This window comes from Melanotaenia boesemani, chromosome 3 (assembly GCF_017639745.1).
Source record: "Melanotaenia boesemani isolate fMelBoe1 chromosome 3, fMelBoe1.pri, whole genome shotgun sequence".
NCBI classification, from domain to species: domain Eukaryota; kingdom Metazoa; phylum Chordata; class Actinopteri; order Atheriniformes; family Melanotaeniidae; genus Melanotaenia; species Melanotaenia boesemani.
The window spans coordinates 24,104,903-24,130,867 of NC_055684.1; the positions used below are offsets into that span (position 1 = coordinate 24,104,903).

At 36.3% G+C, this 25,965-nt stretch overlaps 1 protein-coding gene across 1 annotated transcript; it reads left to right on the plus strand.

Annotated features, from left to right (window-relative positions):
• The first annotated feature begins 1,360 nt into the window (after positions 1-1,360).
• nckap1l (NCK associated protein 1 like) lies at positions 1,361-24,205 on the plus strand. Its single transcript, XM_041981311.1, has 31 exons — positions 1,361-1,545; positions 3,454-3,564; positions 3,687-3,779; positions 4,297-4,353; positions 5,477-5,619; positions 5,873-5,963; positions 6,352-6,489; positions 7,133-7,181; positions 8,061-8,217; positions 8,686-8,742; positions 8,846-8,942; positions 9,124-9,233; positions 9,594-9,726; positions 9,913-9,994; positions 11,717-11,775; positions 11,898-12,043; positions 12,152-12,284; positions 12,566-12,685; positions 13,050-13,189; positions 14,010-14,141; positions 16,164-16,382; positions 16,546-16,676; positions 17,794-17,891; positions 18,918-19,011; positions 19,869-19,951; positions 20,531-20,611; positions 21,365-21,458; positions 21,571-21,687; positions 22,301-22,410; positions 23,008-23,097; positions 23,682-24,205. The coding sequence occupies exons 1-31, from the start codon at positions 1,456-1,458 to the stop codon at positions 23,796-23,798; spliced, it is 3,372 nt and encodes a 1,123-aa protein (XP_041837245.1). The 5' UTR covers positions 1,361-1,455; the 3' UTR covers positions 23,799-24,205.
• The last annotated feature ends 1,760 nt before the right edge of the window (positions 24,206-25,965 follow it).

Below are 25,965 nucleotides of genomic sequence, written 5' to 3' on the forward strand. Positions count from 1 at the left end.
CTGCAGCTGAGTCCAGCTCAAGATGGCTGTGGCTGAAGAAAGACACAATTGGAACCGTTCTGCATGTGGAGACTAATCAGTTTTTGCCGCCCACTCAGGAAAGGTGTTCAGATTAAGTGGTGTAACACTTGTGACCCTGAGCGCCCTGCTGATGATGCACAAGGGTTTCCACTAGTGTGGTTGCTCAAAGATCTCCACTTTAGTTAATAACAATAATAAAAAAAAAATAAAAATAAAAAAAAAAATAATAATAATAATAATAATAATGGATTAGATTTATATGGCGCTTTTCAAGGCGCCCAAAGCGCTGTACATTGTATCCATTATTCATCCACTCCCTACTTATATCTGGTGATGATAAGCTACTTGTGTGGCCACAGCTGCCCTGGGGCAGACTGACGGAAACGTGGCAACCAATTCGCGCCTACGGCCTCTCCGACCATCACCTAACATTTATCCACAAATCTATGTTTAAAATACTTTTCTTATAATTATAGGATAAAAACTTACAGGAACACATAGCCTGATCATCCTTATCTATAGTTACAGCCCGTCTCGAAGGCTGCAACAAAAAGGAAGGCAGGCATAATGTGGTTCTATATATATTTTATATATATATATATATATATATATATATATATATATATATAAACAATTTTGTAATAGTTTTTAATATAAAAACAACTGAAGAACAATAATTCAAATAAGGGTGTCTTGTCTCTTATGTTTAATTGTGTTCTGTTAAATTATACTAATTAATTTGGATTAGCTTCGTTTTTATATTATGTACTCTAAGTAATTTTACTTGTATGTATTTGTCACACTTTTTAAGGCAGGGATCCTCCATCTTGGTCCTTGAGAGTAGGTGACCTGCAGGTTTTAGAAGTTTCCCTGTTGCAACACACCTGACTCAAATGAATCAACTCAATAAGGTAATTAGCAGACTGAGTCTGAGTCTGTTGTGTTGCAGCAGGGAAATTTCTAAAATCTGCAGGACACCAGCCCTCGAGGACAAGGATTGAGGTTCTCTTTACTGCTCTCCTTTCAATTGGTCAATAGTGCCATCTTGTGGTAAAAAGAGAACCAATTTTATTTTCTTAAAAAATGGTTTTAATGTTTCTCCTTTTACCTACTTTAATATACCAACTTTTCTTTAAATAGTGCTTGACATTTAGTATTTGAAGTTACATTAGATATCCCTAATGGAATTTGTACTTTTCTGTAATTCTTGATAAAATATGTTTTTTTTTTTTCACACAGAAAAAGGAAGTAGGAGACGCAGCAGACAGCAAGAGCAGAAGTCTAACATTAGGAAGCACATCTCCACGCATGAGCACCATGTGACCTAGTGGCAGGGTGAGGCTGTGGGTGCACTTGCTTCTGAGGGTTCAACTGCTACACAAAAGCAGGAGGCCAGGGCTCGAACGGAGGAAGAGGGGCAGTGTACATGCAGTCATGGACTACCAGCAGAAACTGGCTGAAAAACTCACAATCCTCAATGAGAGGGGGAACGGGGTGCTTATACGCATGAACTACATTAAGAAGGTGAGAGAATATAAGATTTAAAAGGCAAAGAGTTGCAACAGAAACGAATAAGGAACTTCTTCTTTCAGCTCATGTGATTTATTTTGGTAATTGAAACAAATCTGCTTGAATCACATTAACGATACAAAACTAAATCTAAATGTAAAAGAATTAGAAATTAATTTGCAGCAATTAACTCAACTTTATTGTTATTTTCTTTTTGCTTGCTAACTCTTCATTTCCATAGGACCATTGAACAGTATGATAAACTAAGTAAACATATTCAAATCTATCGCTGTATCTATAGTACAAAGATAAGTGCTAAATGAAGATAAAGCTGATAATTAACCACATATAGAGAAAGATACGACAGTCTATTAAAGATTTAAATCAACTCATTTAAATACCGTCAGTTTCTTTAAGGATTTTCTAAGCTTTGTACTTAGACCACAACAATGAGAGTGTAACTCAAACTTTGTGCTGTTTTGTGCAATTTTGTGCGTATGCTGGCGAAACTGTCCTCAAAGTGCAAGAGAGATTTTTTTCTCCAAAGAGGAAGTATAAGCAGGAAGTCAGCCTGTGGTCTGAAAACTAAAATGTCAGTTACTCCAGACTGACAGTGGTGACACGACATATAAAAAAGAGAAAAACATAACTAAACATACTGACAAATATGAGAATTTAGTTATAATACATGTGAACATTTTCACATTGTGGGATTTAATTATGAACTGACTTGAAAGACAGTATTTGGTGAACTGGCAGTCAGACAGGGAGAGGCGACATGCAGTGCAATGGGATCTGTATAATCCTTTTACGTTTCAGGAGAAGTATGGCTAGTGATGTTTTAAGCCACTTATAAAAACTTGCCCAACAATGTTTGCTTAGTGTCTTTCATTAGCTTTATATAAAAGTTGATTATGATGTCACTCAATGTCTTTTCAAACCTCAAGTCTGACGTTCAGCCATCCCCATCTTGGGTTTCTGAAACACAGAAGACCATATTTGTGCAAAAGGAAGTGCTTTATAGATAGCTAGCTTAGTTAGCAGGATGCTTATAGTTTGTTGGATCATGTTCATCTTCTTCTCTAAATGACTTACTGTTTTGCTATTTTATTTTGAGTTGTTTAATGATAAGCTGAATTTTGATGTTGGTCTTAATGTTGATAGGACCTGGAATGCCATTTTGTCTTTTCTCTGTGATCATAATACACAAAAATTTGGGTTAGACGCTTTTTGGTCACTGAGCACATAAATAGCATATAACTAATAAAAATAAAGTATAGATAATATATATAAAAAAATAAATTACACACATATATACTACAATAAAAATAAGAAGCTTTTATCAGTTTGAAAATTTTTTTTTTTAATTTTTTGGTCCTTTAACTGGATTTAATGAGTAAAACTCTTTCTTTTACTGTTATTTTGAGAAATTATGACAAAATCTGGTTTAAAAAAAACAAGGAAAAATAGCCAAATGTAAAGTGGTGATGTGTAAAAGCCTATAGCATTATTTGGCCCCGAGTGCTATGAGAGTTCTTGCACTTTAAGGTGCATCTGAATTAGGCTTAAAGTTTTGAACCATGTCACCTTGTCCATATTTTATCGAAGTCTGTAGCTAAAATACTCTTATGTTAAAATACAGTATCTGCAGCCAGACTTTGCATGTGGGAAGTACTACACAATAATTTTCAAAATAATCTTAACATCTTCAGAGAATCAAATGGGGTTTCTTGTATAACATGCTTTCTTTTCTAACTTTTGGCTATAGTTGCCATGAAAAAAAAAAAAAATCCCAATATTTAATATACCTGCTTAACATGAAACATGTTCATTTGCATACAAAAACAAAACAGAACAACAACAACAACAACAACAAAAAATCCTAATCTTACTTTCTTTGTCATCTCCTTATCTCCTCGGAAGACATGTGCAGATCCCAAGCTGCGGCCATCCCTTCTTACAGATAAAGCAGTGGAATCTGCCATCAAATACATTAACAAGAAGTTCCCTAATATTGACTTCAGAGGAAACATTGTAAGTATGAGGCAACATTTGAAAACGTTTTTTTCCTCTCACCATGTTACATGTGGATTTGAGCAAATCAGCTCAATTGCTACACATTTTATAATTGATGTTTTCATCATTGTGTATTACAGCAAAATCTGAACAGCATCCAGCGACAGAAAACTGAGGTGCTGGGAGTCACAGCAAGCTACTACAACTCTTTCTTGGATGTCATAGAGTTTAGGGTAATTGTTGTTTTTCTGTAATTTTTCTCCCTTTCTCAATCTCTGTCTTTTCTTTATCTAAATTTCAATTTTGATATTTAGGAGTTGCTTTTTTACATTAAATATATGAATGAAAATAACTGTCAATATGCAGCTGAAACGAAAAGCAGAGGACAATAAAAACAACAAAACAGTCCCTCTATAGACATTTTAAAATAAGAGATGATGGAATCAGGTGCTCTTTCCCTCTGCGCATAAATAGTTTTTGACTTTTTGTTCCCTCATACTGTAGCCTATGTCATACAGAGCGGGTGTTATGACATCAAATAGAAAATAGATTGTATTTTAAGAATCAGTTGGGATTGTTGAGGCTTTTACACATTCTTTCATACAGTATTTCCATCTATCTATGATGGAGATACTAATTTAAAGATATTAAAGAGATACTGATAATCACTGATTTTAAGGACAGGTCCAGTATTATTTAGAGTTGTTTCCTTAGCTTCCAATCATACACCCTTCTGCTTTATTCCTTCAGGATCATGTTTATGAGTTGCTGAACACCATAGATGCCTGTCAGTGCTTCTTTGATATTGTAAGTACCTACCATGTGGTATTAATTGTATTGAGTTTGAAGATGAACACAACACCAGCATTTCTTTCCTTCTGATTTTTCACCCTAAATCCATTTAAATAATTAGCACCCATGTAACACCATAAGTGCACCATATGTAACATCTCGCAAGGCTTTATATACAGCTTTTGTCCTCTGGGTCAAAAATAACCGGCCCTTACTAAATAATCTAAATGAAAGCAACTGCATTTAATTTTAAATGCTAAATCTATTTTTCATGAAGAAAAAACAGAAATTTTTTCAATATCATAGTTTTTATTTTATACAGTGCAGAAAGAATGCTTTTATTCAGTGGATACCAATTCCAATAAAGTTGTCATAAACGTTTTCTTTTAATTTATTATTATTTCTTAAAGCACTGCAAATGTAGTAAAGAATGTTTCTTATCAAAAGATAGAACTAGTATAGCCCAGGAATCACCAGCCCTGGTCCTAGAGGCCCATGCTCTTGCAGGTTTTCAATGTTTCTGTGCTGCAACACACCATAACACCTAACTTAAAAACATGCAATCTGAAGTCCATTTCATTTGTGCCAGGTGTTTTGCAGCAAGGAAACATCTAAAAGCTTGTGCTTTCTAAATGTTCTAACTATGGGGATATTTCCCTTCAAGAACTGAGTTCATGAAAGGTGAAATGTTTAAATTTGATCTCTGATAGTTGTGTTTGGGGTTGTGGACATGTGATGGTATACCTGCACAAGAAAATTTTAGTTCCATCTGAGATCACTCAGCAGTGTGCATGTGTGCACATGCATGTGTGGATATACGTATGTTCATCTGTGTGTGTGTTTGCAGTCTGTAACTGACTCTCGGTCTGAATTTCACTGCCAGGTCAAAAATGACCTAAAGACAATCAGTATATCCAAATAGTGCACAGCTTCCATGGAAAATTGAAAAAGGGAAACATTTCATTTTTTGTAATGTTGTGGTCACATTTTAGGAAAAGTCATGAAATTTCAAGCTGAGAAAACAATATGAAAGTGATCGTCTCTGCAGTTCAGCACAGGATGACAAGACAACAGGATAGTTAAGAGAGTTAGCTTGTACAGAGGTAGCTGCAGCTAACAATTCTGATTTTAACTGCAGGCTTTTAACTTTGATTTCACCAAAAACTATTTGGACCTGATCATCACCTACACATCTGTTATCATCACTCTGTCTCGCATTGATGACAGGAAGGCTCTGGTGGGAATGTTCAACTGTGCCCATGAGATGACTAACGGAAGCAGGTGAGAAAATGTATTTAAAGTGTTTAAAAACGCATTTTAAGGATAGATGTAGGTTTTTTTTTTTATTTATATACTTTCTGCTTTTCTCTTTTTCAACAACAGTAGTCTGTACTTGCTTGGTGCAGGTTTGATGCACTTGGTATACTTTTGATATGAGAAGGATCACATAAAGTTTTGATATAGTATTATAAGGCAATGCAATAACTTTTTTCGTGGAAGTCCACTGTGTAACGGCTTGTGATAAAATCTGCAGTGATCCCTCCTACCCGCGGCTTGGCCAGATGATTGTGGAGTATGAGCATCCCTGGAAGAAGCTCACTGAAGAGTTTGGTCCCCACACAAGGGTAATTTAAAGTCATAGAAATTTTTTTTTACCGTTAGCATGTTTTAGTGATGCAATTTTGTATTAAATGAATTTCTCTTGATGGACATACACTTTTACCTTTAACACAGAAGATTAGTACTAGAGTAATCACACTACCAATGGTACTGCAATATATGTATTTATTGCAGCTTGTTGTTAGAGTTTGAATTCCAGAAGAATTTAAAACCTTGTTTTAAATATAGAGGTGCATTAGTGCATTTGAAAAAAAAACTTTGACTAAAGTGCATGACTTTGTGTAAAGTCACTAGTTGTCAGGGTTTTCTTTTTTCCACACATACAGTACAGTGTAACAGGCTTTGTTTGTGTTTTAACATGAAATATGGTTATGTTTGTACACCTCCTCCCAGTCTGTAACAGCAGCTCTGCTTTCACTGAGGATGGTCTACCCACGCAGAAATCTGTCTGCAGAACAGTGGCGGAACGCCCAGCTCCTCAGCTTGCTCAGCGCTCCAGCCAACATGATGGAGCCAGTCAGTTGTGACACTGTGAGTCCACCCTCCTATCACTTCTCTTTCTGTATTTGTCTGTGACAGAAGAGAAAGATATTAGAGTAATAAAAGAAAATTACATATTCTTTCTTTAGGTTATTTATTGTATATTTGGCATTTAAAGTTGTGTTCCATTTTCCTTTATTTCAAATGTAAATGATTAAATTTTTTTCCCTCCACATGCATTGAGTTACCTGCATGTTACAAAAAATACAAGTGCAACACCAGAAAATGTGACATTGTCTAAAATGTAAATGAAAACAAAAACATTGACAAAATCCCTTTCAGGAAAGCCTTGCAAATTATAGCAAGATGATGTTATCAGATAGAATGTTTACAGTGTGTTGCTAATAAAAGAGGACATACTGTCGATAATTACAGCATAGACATGGCCTTGTCCCACCTTTTTAGAATCATACTGCTGCTATCAAAGATTTGATATATTCTGTGTTGTATTTTGAATAAAAATTTGGTTTATGAGATTTGCAAGTTGAGCCACACTCTGGTGTGTATAGTACTGTTCTCTTACAGCAGGAAGGTTCCTGGCTTGACCATTGGTTGGGGCACTTTTGTGTAGAGGTTGAATATTCTCCCTGTGCATGTGTGTATTGATGGTTTATTTGCTTTCTGTCCACCACAGATGGCATGTGAATACCTGCCTATGGATGTGATGGAACGTTGGATCATTAGTAAGTATATCTTGTCCTGGAAGATAGCTGTGCCAAAGTACAATATGCTATTAAAAATGAGTACAATAGTAACTGAATAAATTTTATTTATATAGCACCTTTCAAAATGAAAAATCAAAAAGTGTTTCACAAGAAACATGAAAATATAAAAACATACCAACTAAAGCTACACAAAAGCAAGTTTGTACACATGCAAAACATAAGCAGAGGTGTGAACTTCAGTTACATGACTTTAATACTTGTCATCAAGGAAGAACACTTACAAGTTACCCATTTAAAAAGTAGCCTAGGAATCATTTCATTTCCTGAATCAGCCACATATTTAACACTTAACATTCTACAGTAGCAGCTCTTCAATATCATTCAATTTAATTACAAAAAGAAGCTATTATAATATTATTTATTACATTATTTGTTACATTTTATATATTGGAAGTCTATTTTTGCAGTGGGGTCTATTGTGTAACACAGTAACCACTAACTTTTGTGCCCACCTTAATTTAATCATTACATTGTCTCGAGAAAACATACTCGTCTTTTCAGAATTACAAGATAAATGATCCCATTTTCACGAGAACACATTCCTTGTTATCTCCAGATAAGAAGACAATTAACTTTTTATCTTAAGACAACGATTAAAAAAGAATAATACTTGAGCACAGCCGCTCTCAGCTTCTGTAAGTCATCTTATCCCATGAACAATGATTATATGAAAAACAAAGATCACTGTAAAAAATAAAATAAAAAATTAGAAAAAGACAGGAAAATAAACCCTTATTATTGTGTCCCAGACCTATTAACGATGGAACCACAAACAGCAGCAGAATGCCTCCAGCCTTTGGACTGTATTATGACTGTTGTTAATTGCCCTCCTTGTAGTCGGCTTCCTGTTGTGCCACAGTAGCCTGAATACAAACCAGGCCTCCCAGGACCTGTGGAAGATGGCTTTGCGGAGTGGCCTCTACCTCACCCTTGTCAGAGATGAAGTACTCAACATACATAAAGTCTCTGAGGACCTCTTCGACAGCATTAAAGGGTATGTAACCTAACCCGAACTGCAGTCTCTATGGATTCTGAAATTAAATGAAAATGAAATGGAAATGAAATGAAAAATACTTTCTTTATTCCACAGGAAAATTATGATGTAGTAGATTTTTTTAAAGAAATTGCACCATCATTGCACCATTTAATTACTTATGGATTTCATGAATACATTATCTATGAGCTTACGAGAGATTCAATATAACTGCGCCATCAAAACAGTCAATTCGATCTTAAAAATATTCTTTCCCACATTGTTGTGGGCAACTGAAGCTGTTTTACTGTTATACCAGGACAATTATTATATGTCCATCTTCAATTATTCCAAAATTAGGTTTTACCCTGTAATAGTAACAAGCTTAGAATACAAAGAGTCAATAATTGGGAAGAGAAGACAAAGTTGACCCAACTAAGATAAAGTTAACATAAAGCAATGTTTCTTCTTTCTTTCTCTTTATTTCAGATATAACAAGAGAGTTGCAGACATCAAGGAGTGTCGTGAGCATGTTATACTTAATTGGTAAAATGACTCAGCATCTTTTGATTTATAACTATTCAGTGATTTCTACTTACATTAAAATTAACTTTTAATACCAAGTGTTAATGGCAGTTTTTCTTACCAGTGGAGCTCTGCACAGAGAGAGAAGGCAGTTTCTGAGAGGGGCAATGAAGGAATTATTTAAAGTTCTGGAGGATGAACCAGGACTCTTGGGACCAAAGGTAGAAGTACAATAAGAAGCCTATAAGTTACACAAGTGGAATTCAAATAATTTAATCACTCCATCTGATTCAGCTTCTGTCTAGCATACTTCTAAAAGTCTCACATTTCATCATATAACTTACTAACTCTAATAAGAAATATTCTTTCTTTCCTGTTCTTTGAACTGATCAAATCTCTAAGGCCTTGTTTGTCTTCATGGCTCTGTCATTTTCCCGCGACGAGGTCCTGTGGCTTGTCAGGCACTCAGAGAACATGCCAAAGATAAAGACGCTAGAGGACTACAATGACAAGTAGGTCAAAGGTACTCAGGAAATTAAGCATGGACTGCTGCAGCTGCTGTTGTGTGCAAAAATTTGGCAGCAATCAGCAATATTTTAGTAAAACAGAAATTTGCTGCATTAAAGAACATGAGGCAAAATTAATATGAAATGTATAAAATGTAGTCAGTGATATGCATACTTAACATGAATACCCCAGTAAGTAACAGAAGGATTGCCAATGTAGAAATGACTATTTTAGCAGCTCTGCAGGGCAGCAGCTATTTACAGTTATCTGAAACTGTGCAGATGAAACTTAAAAATCATGCAACAAAATTATTTGTGTAAGTTTATATTCTTGCTCTTTTTTTTTTCTTTTTTCCCTCAATCCAGTCAGATGGCTGAGCTGCTGTTCTACATGGAGAAGTTAAGAGGACTAATGGGGAAGTACAACCATGTAGTTCAGCGCTACTACGTTCAGTACCTGGCACAGTTTGATGCCTTGATACTCAATGACACCATACAGGTACTTTAAAAAAACAATAATACAAACACATACATCATATAATACAAACACGGATGCTTTGTATGAGCTGGCGTTATTGTAATTGTTTGCATTTCTTAGTGATTATTTGAGATGAATGCGCTCATAAACAGCCCACAATGTTGAATAAATTGTCTACCTAAGTGAAATTATCTTCCTTCATTTTAGAACATGTATGTTTGTCCAGAGGAGGAGTCGGTTCTGATGAGCTCCTTTGTGTCAACCCTGTCTGCCCTTTCAGTGAAACAAGGTAGCTACACTGAAATGTAAACTATTTTTTCAAATAAAGTAAAAATACTATGGGATACTATCTATCTATCTATCTATCTATCTATCTATCTATCTATCTATCTATCTATCTATCTATCTATCTATCTATCTATCTATCTATCTATCTATCTATCTATCTATCTATCTATCTATCTATCTATCTATCTATCTATCTGTGATCTCTGATACTTATTATCATCAACAAAAAACTTGTAATTTTAACAAGAGCAATGTAAATAATTTTTTAAAATACTTTTTAATATTTTTTTTATATTTTAATAAATAAATAGAAATTAAATATTGATTTCTCAGACCATAAGATGTGTTAAATCAACTCCATAAAAAAAACAAATTGATTTTTTGTTGAGTTTTAAGTAAACAAATGATAAAACTTCAAACTGCATTTTGTTAGATGCTTTATGTATGGACTTGATGGATTTTATGAGTCACTTGATGATAAAGATGCATTGCTATTACATGCAGTTGACAGAGATATTGAGCATTTGGCTCAGCCCTTACGGGGACTCCTTTGTTCTGGGCAATGACAAAGAGACCTGGAGGGATGTGATTGGGAGGAAAGGCCTCACTGATCTGAATTCGAGTGGTGTTTCCTTTTTGCACTTCTGTGCTCGTCATGGATTGTCCATTACCAAAACCATGTTCAAGCATAAGGATATCCATGTGCACTTGGCACCAGGACACTCTAGGCCGGAGTTTAGTGACTGACTTTATAGTTGTACCATCAGACTAGTGACTTTGTGGATTTGAAGAAGGTGTTTGACTGTGTCCCCCCTGTTGGGTGTGCTTCGGGAGTATGGAGTACTGGACCCGCTTGTACTTGCTGTCTGGTTCCTGTACATTTGGTGCCAGAGCTTGGTCTGCATTGCTGACAGTAAGTCAGGTTTCCAATGAGGGTTTGACTCCACCGTGGCTGCCCTTTGTCACCAATTCCTTTGTTTGTTACTTTTAATGGACAGAATTTCTAGGTGCAGCCGAGGTGTTAAGGGGATCCAATTTAATAGCCTCAGGATTGGGTCTCTGCATTTTGCAGATAATGTGTTTCTGTTGGCTTCATCTGGCCGTTATTTGCAGCTAAGTGTGAAGTGGCTGGGATGAGAATCAGCATCTCCAAATGCATTGGAGAAAAATCATATTTATCCTGGTGTAAAACACCAGGATAAATATGATTTTTTTGAGACATAATGCACCATAGGTCATGAAATTCCTAAATGTATCAATCATTTGACCACACAGGCTTTCACACAAACTGGTGATCTCATCTCATCTCATGGAAGATTCTACGAGACTCATTTTATGTTCAATAATGTCACCCACCTTTTGATATTTAGTTGGGAATTTTTTTTTTCTTTTTACTATTTTTCTTTTTTTATTTTCTTTTTCAGTTTATCCTGTTAGTTTATCTTGTTCGTCTTTTCCCTTGTCTTGTCTCATCCTACTTCACTTATAAAATATTGAATGCAAATATGAAAATAAACTTGTCCTCCAATAGGATGGGGCGAGGGGGATATTGGTGGGCCTAAAATAAAATAATAAAAATCTGTGAGATCACTAATGATCCTTTTTTTAAGCGTTATTTAACAATTCCACTCTTTAGTTACCTTGATAAACTGTACTAAGTGTATGTTTCAACAACCCTGTCACCCCCATCCCCCTTCTCCTTTTCTTCGGCTTTTCTCTGCAGTGGACAGCAAAGAGGAGTTTGATTTAAAAGCGCTGAGACTGGACTGGCTAAGATTGCAGGTTTACATTTTTTTTAATTGTTCAGTGGTCTCAAACATAACATACATTTGTAGATGTCAATTATTACTGCAGACTTCATGCTTAAAGCAAATATCACAAGTTTTCTTCTTTCTTTGCTTTAGGCCTACACAAGTGTGAACAAGGCCCCTCTCCCACTGAAGGACTATCCTGACATGGCAAGGGTGATGAACATGACCCAGTTTCACACCAAAATGGTAGACAGCTTGGAAGAAATGCTCCACGAGACATCTGAGCTGTCCATCCTCTGGTCAGTCTCTTCTCTTCTCTTCTCTTCTCTTCTCTTCTCTTCTCTTCTCTTCTCTTCTCTTCTCTTCTCTTCTCTTCTCATTAATGAATATTTTGCCATCATTTCCAGTTTCTTCCCTCGTGTCTTTGAGAAGATGTTTAGCCAGAGCAGTGAGGAGATGACTATGAAGCATTACCTCATGGCCTTCCCCTCTGTCTGTTCTCACTTCAGCCAGTGTGTGCACCTTATTTGTCCAGAAGAGGTCAGTGTTCAGTCATCTGACTGCTTTACAAATCACCAGCTGCAGGACAGTATACTCGTTGCACTCAAATTGATTCATTTTTAATTATCTTATTGCATGTTAGATTTCCCCAATAAAACAAAACTGAAATACAGATATTACATTGCTTTTATTACTTGGATGCTTCCTCTGTTTGGTATTTTAATCTTTAATAAGAGTTTCCAGTCCAGCTTTAGATAGCACACAAACAATGAAGTGTTGTGTTTCCTGTATGTCCTTTTTTTTTTTTTTTTTTTTTCTAGATAGAAGCATTGGAGAAGAGAAGCCTGTGCCTGTGCGTGACCTTCTTGGAGCAGATAGCCAAGCAAACCAGCAGTGTTGTGTTAGAGATATGTGCAGAGCAACGCAATCTCAGTGACCAGGTGAAGTCTGAGTATACATTACATTTCAGACAACAACTCAGCTTGGCGTCAGTGTATTTAGCTGGCGGCCATGAGCAGACTTAGGAATTTAAATAAAATAATAAGATAGGCCTGAAACTTTGTACTTGATTATTCCATCATTGTTTTTCTATTCCCTTGAGTTAAACATGATGAAATGTCAGCTTTCAATGTAGTTCCAGCAATGTGAACCAAAAACTATGGCAAGTTTGTCTTTGAGGAAGTTATGCAGTATTTACTTATCCAGGTTTTATTCTTCCACTTTCTCTGTCACTTTATTTCTGTCTTTTCCATCGTCTCTCCTTTGAATGTTATTTTCCACACTGGATAACCCTTTTTTCTATAGCTGCTGCCTAAACAATGTGCTGAGACCATCAGTGCTGCTCGCCACAGAAAGCAAAAGAAACCACTGCCAAAAAAAGGAGAGGTCCAAAAAGAGAAGCCGGGCGCTGAGAGCGTGAGGAAAGACCGAACCGTGTACACTAAGTCAGTGTTTCTTCTTTTTTTTCTTGATTGTTATCATTACTGAAAATGTATTGCCATCAGAACTTTTACATATACAAATAAATAAATAAATAAAAATTTAATTTACTGGGGCTGTATTGTAAAGTTAATTCATTTTAAAATACAAATAAAAAAAAAAATTAACAATAAAAGCATCAGTTTTATACAAAGTCTATATATATATATATATATATATATATATATATATATATATATATCTGACAAAATATATTTGAGGTTCTGCTGTATCAATCATAAGAGCATGCACATGGTGCATCAAGTCTTAATTGGTTAAATTATGTTGAGGTGTTAATATTCTAATGTCCAATGACAATCTCATGGTCATTCCTTATTGCCATTGTGTAGTTCTTGACTTGGATAAAATAAAGTTTTTGCCCACTGGACATAATTGGTTATGAACTTATTTAGCCTTTAAGTTTAATCAGTCATGGTTGACAGGTACTTAATCACAATAATATAAGCTTGTAACAAAATATATCCACCTATTAGACAGAACATAATTCAACAATTTAACTGAAAGCACATATTTTTTTGTGTTTTTTCACAGTTGGATCGTTTTCTGTATACAGCTCCACATCTCCTTAATTAGGTTTAAAGGATTGTAATCCTGTCTGCCCCCCTTGTCTCAGTTTTCCTCCCTTTAGAATCAGGTTGGAGAATTGCTTCAGTTCTCTAACTTCTTTGTTACCTTATATGTATGAGAACAGATCATCCCTACCAAACTCCAAATTTTTGTCCCAACATCTGAAAGACTCCCTCTTCTGTCTCCCCCGTCTCCTAGTGTGGACAAGATGCATCTGATGCTGACAGAGCTCTGCTCCTCCTACAGTCTCTGCAGTGACTTGATCGTCTTTGACCACACTGTCGTTCCCACAGAGTTCCTCCTGTCTCAGCTGGAGACACGTCTGTCTGAGTAAGCTGACAAAGTGGGGGGATTATTATATTTGTCTAAATAATGTGGATAATATAATCAGTCCTGAAGGTGTAGGAAAACATAATGAGCCTCTGAAGTGACATTTGCAGATTCTTGTATGGGGAAAAAAAAAAAAAAAAAAAAAAAAGAATATTGATGCTGATCTGCCAGAGATGAGATGCTGGACTTGTTTTAAGATTAACCTTTCAAAGCACTTCATCTCAGTAGGTGTCTATATATATATATATATATATATATATATATTTAAAAAAAAAAAAAAAAAAAAAAAAAAAAAATATATATATATATATATATATATATATATATATATATATATATTCGTTAAGGCTCTGGGGGAACCTATTCTTAGGGACAAGAATAGTGATGGTCTACTTAAGTTTGGCTGGTACATATAACTGTGACAATGAACGATTAAAGATGTCAGTAAACACACCTGCCAGCTGATGTGCACAGCTCTTCAGTACCCTGCTAAGTATCCCATCCACACTAGTTGCTTTCTTTGCATTAACTGTTTGGAAGACGTTCGTCACCTCTGAGTTGCTGAGTTAAAAACCCTGTTTGCTCTCGGTGGTAAGAGGCAGGAAAGGAGTGAACAGGTTTCATTGTGTTCTTGTTGGGTGTTGAAACAGACATTGGGTTTTAATTACTCAGCCAGGTCACGGTTGTTTCTGGTGCAGTCATCTATACTGCCTTTATAGTTAGTTAAGGTTTGAATTTCTCTCCATACCTGATGTGGGTCAGCAGAGTCAAACAGCCCCTTTATTTTATGTTTGTATGTAGTTTTAGCCTTTGTAATTGCCTTTTTAAGGTCTGCCCTGGCTGTGACATATAATGATGTGTTTCCAGATTTATAGGCTTTTTTTCTTTCTTTAAGCAGCATCTTCACCTCCCTTCTGAACCATGGTTTTTGTTTAGGAATGTTTCTCACTCTTTCAGTGTGTTCTATACAACACTTCATGTCAAACAGAACAGTGGAGGTGTACTCTTCTAGATTGTCCTGTGCAAAAATTTTCCAGTCAGTTGTTTCAAAACAATCCTATAGACGTTCTTCGGCTCCTTCAAGCCAGGAAGTTACAGTTTTCACAGCTGGTTTGGATTGTCCACAAGAGGATTATGTGAAGGCATCACAATAGTTGGCAGATGATCTGATGCTCCAAGGCGAGGAAGAGTGCTAGCCCTGTAGCTGTGCTTGGTGTAAACATGATCAAGTGTGTTTTCCCCCATCATTGTACACTTAACATTTTAAACTTAGGAAAAACACTTTTTAAGCTAGTCTTATTGAATATTGTCTTATTAACCTGTCACAGTGCTTTTCCAGTCCTTTACAATTTGTAATTCGGCTGACTCCAACAATTCACAGACTGAATGCTTTTTTGCATTTTGTTAAGCTGGCTGACCTTCATTCTAAACAAAAAATATTCCACTGTGCCTCTTAATTTTAACTTTACAGTCCAGCTTGTTTCTTTTTTGCCCTGCAAATAATCAGGGGAATCGTGTGTAAGCTGCCTTTTCTATTAACATGATAAGCCTTACTTTAAACTCTGATTCATGCATGTCAAGCTGTGTTACACCCACTTAAACATTCGAGCAAAGATCCATCATGCCACTCCATAGCTCTGTGTCATTTCAGTACTTAGCTCTGTTTAGATTAGTATTTGGTACCAGGGTAACCTTATGTTTCTTTGGAAATGTTCTGTTTTTTCTCTCCATCTGTAAGTTGATGATTATCTGTCATGTCACATTAACATTAGTGTCCTCAAATTGCAGCATGCATGCATTGATTGGTCCTTTTAATGGCCCAAATTCTAAATATAGTCACAAAGAGAAGGGGAATGGATAAAGGGTATTCACAAAAGAGAAATACATTTTAAGCAAAGCCTTGGAGCAGCTGACCTAATGAGAGTAGTGCCAAGTCACCATGGCCCATTTAATCCATTTCAAGTCCCATCTGTCCGTCCACAGCATGGTGACAAGTGATGTTGTTTAAACATGTTTCTTCAGGATCATTGTGAGAATGGCCAATTACAACCAGACCACCCAGGAGATAGCACGTCCCTCTGACCTACTGGCATCGATAAGAGCATACATAGCCAATCTGCACAGCTTCTCAAGCTACGTCAATGTGGATGTGACACGGCTGGTGAAGAGCGTCCTGCTGCAGCAAACGCAACCACTGGACTCCCACGGAGCACAGACACTAACAACGCTCTACACAAACTGGTGGGTGTGTGAGATGAGTCTATTTAAAACACATGGATCCAAATATATATACACAGTTCCACATGCATGTGATACAAGAAGCACTCATACACATATCCCATGAGCTTTCTCTGCCTTATTTTCTGTCAACTTGTTTTTCTGCATTTTCTTTTCTACCTCTCAGGTACCTGGAGGGTCTTTTGCGTCAGGCAAGCAGCTCCCTCATCGTCCACTGTCCTACAATGCACTGCTTTGTGAGCCAGAATACAGACACTGAACCAACTTTCAGAGCAGAGCAGTTCTCAGATGTTTCAGGTCAGCTCCACAGCGCAATGATAGTCATTTAATTCAGAGTTGAAAGAAATCTTAAACGAGAGAAATACAGTTTAATTTTACATTATGTTGCATTGCATACAGTAACTCAAATGACATGCTTTGCTGATGTATAGCTTTTAGCTTTCCGTATCCATAGCAACAGCTTCAACTTTTTTGTGATTTATTTTTTGCATGCACATATTGTACACTTAGATCATGAATTTAAGCCACAGCAAAAGCTGCAAATGATGGTGGATTTCATTTAAATGCATCTGATCTGGCAACAGATCATATTAATACACGGGAAAGACACTTTTCCAGACACAGACTTTCACTATGATGAGGTAAACACAGTTTCTCTGTTTGAATGTTTATTATAAACCAATAGGTTCAAGACATGACTCAGTTATTTGCAAGAGCTGCAACTTGTAGAGCTCTCTCTGTACTCTGCGTGCAGATGGGGTGTTACTGCTCATGAGAGTGTGGAGGTTGTCAGTGTGGCATTGTGGTAGTGTGCAGTGTTCTCTTTTATACTACTTATCATGAAATTTATTTTGACACTACCCAGCTTATGTAAAATTCAGTATTGCTTATTATCCACCCCACTCTTCCACCCCTTCTCATAATTATTCCAATATCACTCCACAGTCCACACTTAGTAGAACAGGAGCTGTGGACCTGCTTTTGAATGCTATATTTATTCCACTACACATTTTGGCTCATGCATTTCCTGATGCATTATAGGCAGACCTTTGAACTTCACTATATGACTCCATACTTTGTCATTCCTGATGTCTCAGTTTAGTCCTTTAGTGAGGCATCTGCAGACCTCACAGTAACTCACTGGCCAGTTCATTAACCACATCCAGTTTTATCAACACACATCCTGAACCCCCCATATTAAAGCTGAGTGAAAGGTCTAATAGCTCATTGATTTGACTACACTCAGTAATCACATTTACTCTGTCTCCCTTTAATTTATTTCACTTGTATAGAGTTAAACTCTGACAGAACCCCACATTTCAAAGTGGCAGTATCTCTTTACTCTAGCTGTGTTTTAAACATTCATGCCTGTTAAGCTCCCCCTGATCCTCATTATCTTTCATCCTGTAAACAGAGTTGCAGGCACTGGCGGAGCTAATTGGTCCATACGGCATGAAATTTTTGGGTGAGAACCTGATGTGGCACATCACCTCTCAAGTCAGCGAAATGAAGGTACAGTATGATGTAAGAGATTGTTCATCGGTGACTACTGTCAAGGCAGTTAAGCAAATTCATTAGCCTTGGCAAAGTTACCATAGTAACTGGGTCTGAAAACTTAGTTTGCTCACTTGGAGTTTATCTTCATCAAAGTCTTTTCTGTTTTTTTTAGTTTACCTGTATTAAACAACTTGTAGGAGTGTATACTTTGCAGATGGTTACATCTGTAAAAGTATTTATTTATTTTATCTTTTTTTGTTTACAGAAGGACTAATTAATTCAACACGGCCAAATTATCAGTTGGTCATCCATATAGGAGACAAGATGCTTGAGAATATTGTTTTTTTACCTCTCAAAAAACATTTTGGATGTATCCTCAGCTCCAAATCAAATTACTATAGTTATTGTTGATATCACTGTGACTCTGTTGAACAGTTTCCTTGCACCAAAATATTAACTTTGAAATACTGTAGTAATAGTTCTGGCACTGCCACCACATTTATCAACGTTGTTTAAAATGAAGTGTTTGTAATTGAAGTAGGACTTGTTAAGTTTTAAATGTAAAACTGATGTATAAAAAACTGGCAAACTATTCAGGTTTTACCCTTCCTCTTGCCTTTTTACACCTGGGATAGGCTCCAGCCAACCAGCAATCCTGCATTAAAAAAAAAAAAAAAGCATCCATAGAAAATTAATCAAAATATTATAATGCTGAAATGAGACAGCTTACAAACTGCACATCATCAAATTCATAATTCCCTTTCTGGAACTGAACATTCTAAATAATCCACCTGAGGTCATCAGCCCAGAGTTTATTAAACCTTCTTCCTGAAACAGGCTAATAATAATTGATTCTTACATACAAGAGATCAGGGAATACCAGTGTCCTGTGCAGGGCTCCCCACTTTGACACCTCCATAATTGAAGTGAAGAGTTGTGGAATTAACTGCCAGACAGACCTGCCACAGCTTTGGCTACCCCATATTAACTCATAGGTGAAGGTGGATTTATTACTTATTTCACTTCCTTCTCTTCTGTCAGAAAATGGTGATAGAGAACATGGACATCCTGGTGCAGATGAAAAACAACTTTGACAAGCCTGAGGAAATGGCAAATCTTAAGAGAAGGCTGACAGGTGAGAAGTGGAAAGAGGAAGGTGAGGTGAAGGTAAGAGGAGAAGATTTAAAAGGTTGAGGCAAAAGGTTGAGAGGAGTTGTAGAAAAAAAAGTAGACAACAGGAGCCTCACTACAAAGCAAAGAGAAGGAGGAATTTGAAACAGATCTGATGAACAATAACAAGGAATGAGGGAAGCACACCTAGTACAAGCACCAGAGTTCGGTTTGGACTCACCTCTATAAATCACAACTTTGCCTCCCTGAAGTTACCCTGCTGAAACCGTATCTTACTCTCATCCATTTAAACGATCTTCCAAAGAAAAAGCAGTGGATTGGTGTGTTAATCTTATGTGTCAGTAACATCAGCCTCAAAATAGCATAAATTTAATTTTGAGAGTCTATTTTGCATTATATTTTTTTATTATGCTTCTTTTTTATTTTATTTTATTTTTTTAAGAAAACTATCTTTTTACTCCATAAGATTTATGTGATAGCTGTTCAATAACTAATTGAGATTAGTTTGATACTGATGCTTTCTCTCTGTAGGCAAAACTTAATTCCAAGATTCTTTTAACAACTTCTACAGCTTTCCCACAGCAGCATTTTTGTTCTCCACAGTACTCTAAGTTAAATGAAATGGTAAATGGGAAAGTTAATTGAAGAGCAAATATTGTCTGAGCAGTCAAACACTTCTATAATAATCTAATCCCATTTAGTAATCCCAATGCCCAGTGACAGCAGCTAGTTATACATTCAAGCACAGCATACAACACTCAAAGACACTGCTCTAAAAGAGAGGCTGCACCCTTTATTTAGTGCTGAAGTGTACATACTAAACACTGCAGGAATACTGATCCATTTAATGTGCACTTTCAGGTGGAGAGAATGTCTTGAAGAGGATGACCATCATTGGGGTGATCCTGTCCTTCAGATCAATGGCACAGGACTGCCTAAACGATGTAATGTCCTTTCATGATAAAACTGCACATAATACTATAACAATGATGTATAAGATAGGAAAGGTTTATTTTTAAAATATCTAAAAATACAAGTTTTTCATTGACGTTCCTTTAGAAAGGACACTAAATCCCACATTTTCTCTGACATGCTTGTGTGATTGTGTAGAGGGATTGTACAAAGATTTTTTATTCTCTGTACATTATTTATCTCTGTACATGCAGAGTGGATGTATCAAGAGTAAGTGGTGAAAGAGTGTGTGAATGGGTGAAAGAGTAACATATTACAAAGTATTACAGCAAATTTGATTACAATGTTCAAACAAAAATGTACATCAAGAGACTTCAGTGGCATTTTGCATTATTTCACTTTCATGCTTTCAAATCTATACCAAAGGATGACCTAGCAAAATATTTCATTTCCCAAAATGATAAAAAAAATTAAAGTTAAATATTTTAGACAAATGTGAGATTAATACTTATCATTTTTTACATAAAGCCAAAAAAACATTTGATAGTTATATGCCACTCCTATTTCAAGTTTAATCTAGTTATAACGCATTATGTAATCCTGTAATCCAGATCCTGCAGAAGCATTGCCCCTTCCTAATGGGGCCTATTGAGAACTTAAGAGACTTCATCACCAATAAAGCCGACATCAAGGTAAGTACAGTTATTATCTAGAAAACTGCAGCATCCATATGCTGAGGAATTAAAATGCAATCCTCACATCACAGCTTTTTAACAGTATATCGAAACTCATTGTGTGAAATTTAAATTTAAAATATATTGTGTTGCCAAACATTCAAATGTATACTTACCTTTGGGAGTGCAGAAAGTATCATGTGCATGTCCACCAAAAACCTTTACAACTGAATAATTGATTATAAGCAACAATATATATCGGAGTTTTCGAGCCTAAAAGAAAGAAGATTTCTTTTAGTTCTTCAGCGTTCACTAAATTGAATTCCTTATCTCCCTGTGGAGCAATTTGTGTAGCTGTGACTTATGAACTCTCCCTCCCTTTACTTACGTCTGGCCTTTGAGTGAGGCATGACAGCCTTGCCACAGTCTGGGCCAGGATAACCCCAAAGACGTCATCAGCTCCCTTGTGCCTACATGAGAGAGACTATGACTGCTGCTGCAACTCTGCTCTCTGAGCCACATCAGTGGAAACATTCTGCCCAGACAGCCCAGCCATGCACGCAACTAGAAACAGAGAGATCAAAAGTTTTATTGCAGATAAAGACACCTGCCCATGATGTAGCGGTTATTTCAAGTACATCGCTCTTCAGATTATGTACTTGAAATAACTTATTTTTTCATAAATACTATTATCTTATGATGTATTAATTTATTGTGTTAGACAATGAAATGAAAGAGGGAAAAATAATCCAATACCTGCTGATTTTGCAGGTGACTCTGAATGTTTTCCAGCTGGCTTCTGCTGCAGGGCTGAAATGTGATTTTGATCCTGCCCTGGTTGAAGCTATCAGCAATATGCAGACAGGTAAAAATACTGTTTAAACTTGAACAATTTATGCCCTTTTGGCACATTGCATCCGTATTATAACAATCTACTCATCATGAAGAGTCTTCTTTCAAATTATTTAACCTTGCAGATAACACATCAGTTGATGAAGAGTTCAAGCTGTCTCGTTTGCTGCTCGTCTACGTCGCAGTGTCCCTGCCTACCTTGGCTCTCGACCCCAATTCCTTCTATAGCCGAGAACACGGAGGTGCATAATCAGTCACTCATTTCAGCTGCTTCAGACTCTGCTTGACAATAATTATTCTCCAGACAATACGCAACCAAATGCTAATCAGTTCCTCCAGCCATTTTTATAACAGCTGCTGATAGTCTACGAAAAGAGTCACTCCACCCTGAAACACTAGCATCACACTTTCCAGTCTGACATGGTCCGAAGCAAAGCATGCTACTTAATGAGAAACACGTTTTTGTGTGAGACTTTTGTTTACAGATAACTCTGGCTGACGTGCATTGATACAGTTACTCTTGGCATGTGGCCCTTCTGACCCTAACTGCTTGGCTCCAGGCCTAGACTGAAACACTAAGAGCAGCAAATAGCCAAGATTTCTATCAGAGCAGAAAGTGGCATTTGTTATAGATTATTTTCTTTGCCTTTACTTTCCATTGACTTATTTGAAATAAATTAACCCTGTGAGCCTGAGGAAATATGCTCAGCATGCCTCCTCTTAAGTGTTACAGATCATTAAATACATTTATTCTGTCGCTCCGGCCACAAAAACATCCTCTCTGTGGCTTGACTTTAGGACATACTTTTCTCCAGCAATTTTCAGTGATAGTTTCTTGCATTTTTATTTCCTTAGGCCACAACAACAACATCCACTGTTTAGCTACAGCTATCAACCAGCTGGCTGCCGCCATGTTCACCGTTCAGAACAAGAACATAGAGCAGCAGCTCAAAGAATTTCTCCTGGTGAGTGTCATACAGTAGAAGAGTTAAAAGTATAAAAAGATCAGGTAAGTTTGAAAAAGAAAGCCAAACATTAAGTGGGATCTGTTACAGTATATAACTAAAACACATTACTTTCAGCCACTGATTGAATAAAATTCATTGTTAGACCCATAGCATATTTGCTATAAATTAAAAATCCTCTCTGTGTACAATACAACATTTAATTAGCCTGAAATAAGAACAGAGTGCATGTATTACCAAGTTGTTCTTGATCAGTCCTATACATGAGAAATACTAATTTCAGTACCTTAAGCCTCTAGATTTTACACTCATCACGAGAGAACTTAAAGAGGAGGAAATCAGTAGGTTAAACACACTGCTTGAGAAGTGACAAACAAACAGCTTTACAGATGACTGTTTTAATTGTGGTTTTACTTACTGGATTAGACTAAAGAAAGTGAGTGTTTAATGTGATGAAGGCTAAATGTTACAGTATTTTAGTCAAAGATTTTTCTCAAGACACTGCCAACCTTTTGCCCCCATTGAGGTCAATACCAGTAGCGTAAAAATATTCTGGTTGTTTGACTAGTCTCTTTTTAACTCCCTGTCATTCCACAGCTGGCCTCCTCCACTTTGCTTCAACTGGGACAAAATGTGGAAAGAGTGGAGTGTAAAAACAGAGAGTCCGTCTACTTGCTCCTACACATGGTAGGCTTGCCATTATGTCATTTATTTTGCAATTACCCTAAGGTTATTGTGAGTTTGGACTTTGACTAATGGAAAATGCTATGATCCTTAATTAATTCAGTTTTTTTCTCCGTTTTCTTTGCAACAACCAATCAAGCTTGCAGTGTCTTCTATAATAGCTCTCTGCTTATCCCTGAATTCATTAATAAAATCCTTAAAAGTAATATGAATATTTTAAAGTGGTTCTTAAATTCAAATGGCTATTTTTCACATTGAAAGAATTAGAATTATAAGGAATAAGTTTTTTATTTATATACTTAATGTGAAAATCACATTAGTGAGCTTTTGTAGGGAGCCTTGATTCTTTGCTACAGTGAAAACAAATGCAGAATAACTGTAACCCACAACAAATGCACTTTCTTTTTTCCTTTTTGTCCAACTATTCAAAGGAAATTACTTACAAATTTATATTTGACACATGTTAATGTCTTGATTTTAAAGATCACAAGTAGGTTTCAATTAACTTGGGTATGATTGTATATTTGTTTAAAAATAATAATAAAAAAAAAGCACCACACTAACACTTTTTGCATTGACTCATCTAGATTGTGGAGGAGTCTCCGTACTTGACTCAAGACATGCTGGAGAGCTGCTTCCCGTACGTTCTACTCCGAAATGCCTACAGAGAAGTGCACAAGGCCTTTGTTGTCACACTGGGCTGAAAACTCTTTTTTTTTTTATTGATCCAAAGGAGTATTTTTATGCACATGCACTCTTTGCTTTTATTGCCATTCAGCTTTGTAGGTCTGTATACAGGTTAAACATGGCCTTGAAAATTTTGAAGCGATACTTTCTGTCAGTAAGTATGTTTTATGTACCTTCATTGAATAAATATCAGCTCTCACTTAATTAAGTTTTGACCAGCATTTATGCCCTCAACTTATCAGTATTTTTTTTGCAGTATTAGATTTACAAATGTATTGTTGGTTTAAATTATTTTATTCAGCACTGTAGGTATATTTGCAACATCTCCTTACATACCATAAGTTCTTGGACATAAAGAAAACGATTTTTTAAGATTTTTTTTTTCTTTCAAATTTTCCTTAAATAAATATTAAAATAATTTTTATACTATGGTCATTTTTCATATTCACTGAAGAGGTGTTCTTTGTTTACTTGTTATTATATGTGAAGTTTTTCTTCCACCCTTGCTACCCACCTACTCCTCCACCCAGCATAACAGTCTTGTCCACCTCATCTTTCATATACAATTCAAATGATACACTCCAGTTTTGCTGAAGTGAAAGTGCTTGTTACTAATTTTAGGCAACCATTTTTGTGATTATCTTTTGCAACCAGCACTCTCTTTAGTCACCCTTTATCCATTTTCTGCTGTCTCCTCCCTTCCCATTCAACCCAAGCTCCAGCTGCTGTGTATCAGCTTCGTTGCCACACTAGAGATGCTTACGTCCATTTATGCTGAGTGTTTGTGCACATCTAAGTGCAAGTTGTGTTGAGGGTTTCAGCCTCATAGACGGAACCTCCTCTTGAGAGCACACAACACTGAATTCCCATAACAGGTAGCATATGAATGAATACACAAAAGACTATCCATGAACAAACAAATGACAGCATGAAACAACCGCCTCAGAATAACAATGCAAAATCATGAACACAATTGCTATTAAAGAGTGTGCATGAACAGGGTTAAATTATGAGAATGGTTCTTTTTTCACATTTTGCTGCTTTGCATGCCAAGGGAGTATAAATATCATTCGAAAGGTTTGCTCAGTCTTATTTTATCACCCTTCCTTTTTAGCACTTGCAGTTCTTGCAAGCAGGCTTTCTTTGAGACCCTTAAGGCTCAAAAATTGTAATATGCTTGTTTTCTTTCATTACCTGATTGGCAGATGGATGTGCTCTCAATTGAATTTTATATGACAGTAAAACATTAACTCACCTAGTAAATAAATAGTTTAAAACACAATAACCTGAAATGGGACATTGGGGCAGGCTGCTGCAACAACCTGTCACAATTGTTCATTTAAAATATATAATGAAGTAAAAATACAAGTAATACAAAATATAAGTAAGGCTGAGATGTGTTTATACTTGCATTATACCTTATAATGTCAGTACATTTTTGTATCATGATCACAAAGCTTTAAAACAAAATAACCTGTAATTAACATTTCTTTTGCTGCTAATACTGATATTAGCAGTTGCATTGGTGTAGTCTTCTCTGCATGTAAAGCTTTGCATGCAATTGAACTCTTGCCCTGCAGCTCTACTGCAGATTATCTCCCAGGAGCCTGATGGCAGTTAATGGTGGAAACTCCTGTCCTGATATAAAGACTCTCTGCTGATTGTGTCGGTGATGCAGTTCCTCTTCTGCTGACTTGTGTAGCACTGAGGAATACACACACACACACACACACACACGTAATCTACACACTGCAAAATACACAGAGGACTACATGTATGTGTGAGTGTAAACAGCACTGAAGAACAGAGACTGCAGTAGTTATATACACCCATCCAAACAGCAACCCATTTTGGGTTTACAGTAACACACCCAGGCATAAACTCATGTTTCTCTCCTACACCGGCAAATATCCACATACATGAGCTTCAGCAACATTGCAGGCGAGGAGTTATAACACCAACATCTAAGATAAAAAAAAAAAAATTACTGATAGAAATCTAAGTCTTCCAAAATGGACAACTACACTGGAAGGTAAGACCATCTTTAACATATTTTTTTCTTCTATGTTCACTGACTACATGAAATTATTTAACAGCTTGCAACAAACCACACTGTAATCAGGCCACTTTTCTGAGGATATCTGTGGTTATGTGTGCTATAAACTTGCAGGAGGTTGCTTATGT

Coding starts and splice junctions, on each gene's coding strand:
- nckap1l (XM_041981311.1), top strand. CDS start 1,456: ATGGACTACCAGCAGAAACTGGCTGAAAAACTCACAATCCTCAATGAG. Junction 1,546..3,453: donor GCATGAACTACATTAAGAAG/GTGAGAGAATAT, acceptor TCTCCTCGGAAG/ACATGTGCAGATCCCAAGCT. Junction 19,952..20,530: donor CACAGGACTGCCTAAACGAT/GTAATGTCCTTT, acceptor CCTGTAATCCAG/ATCCTGCAGAAGCATTGCCC.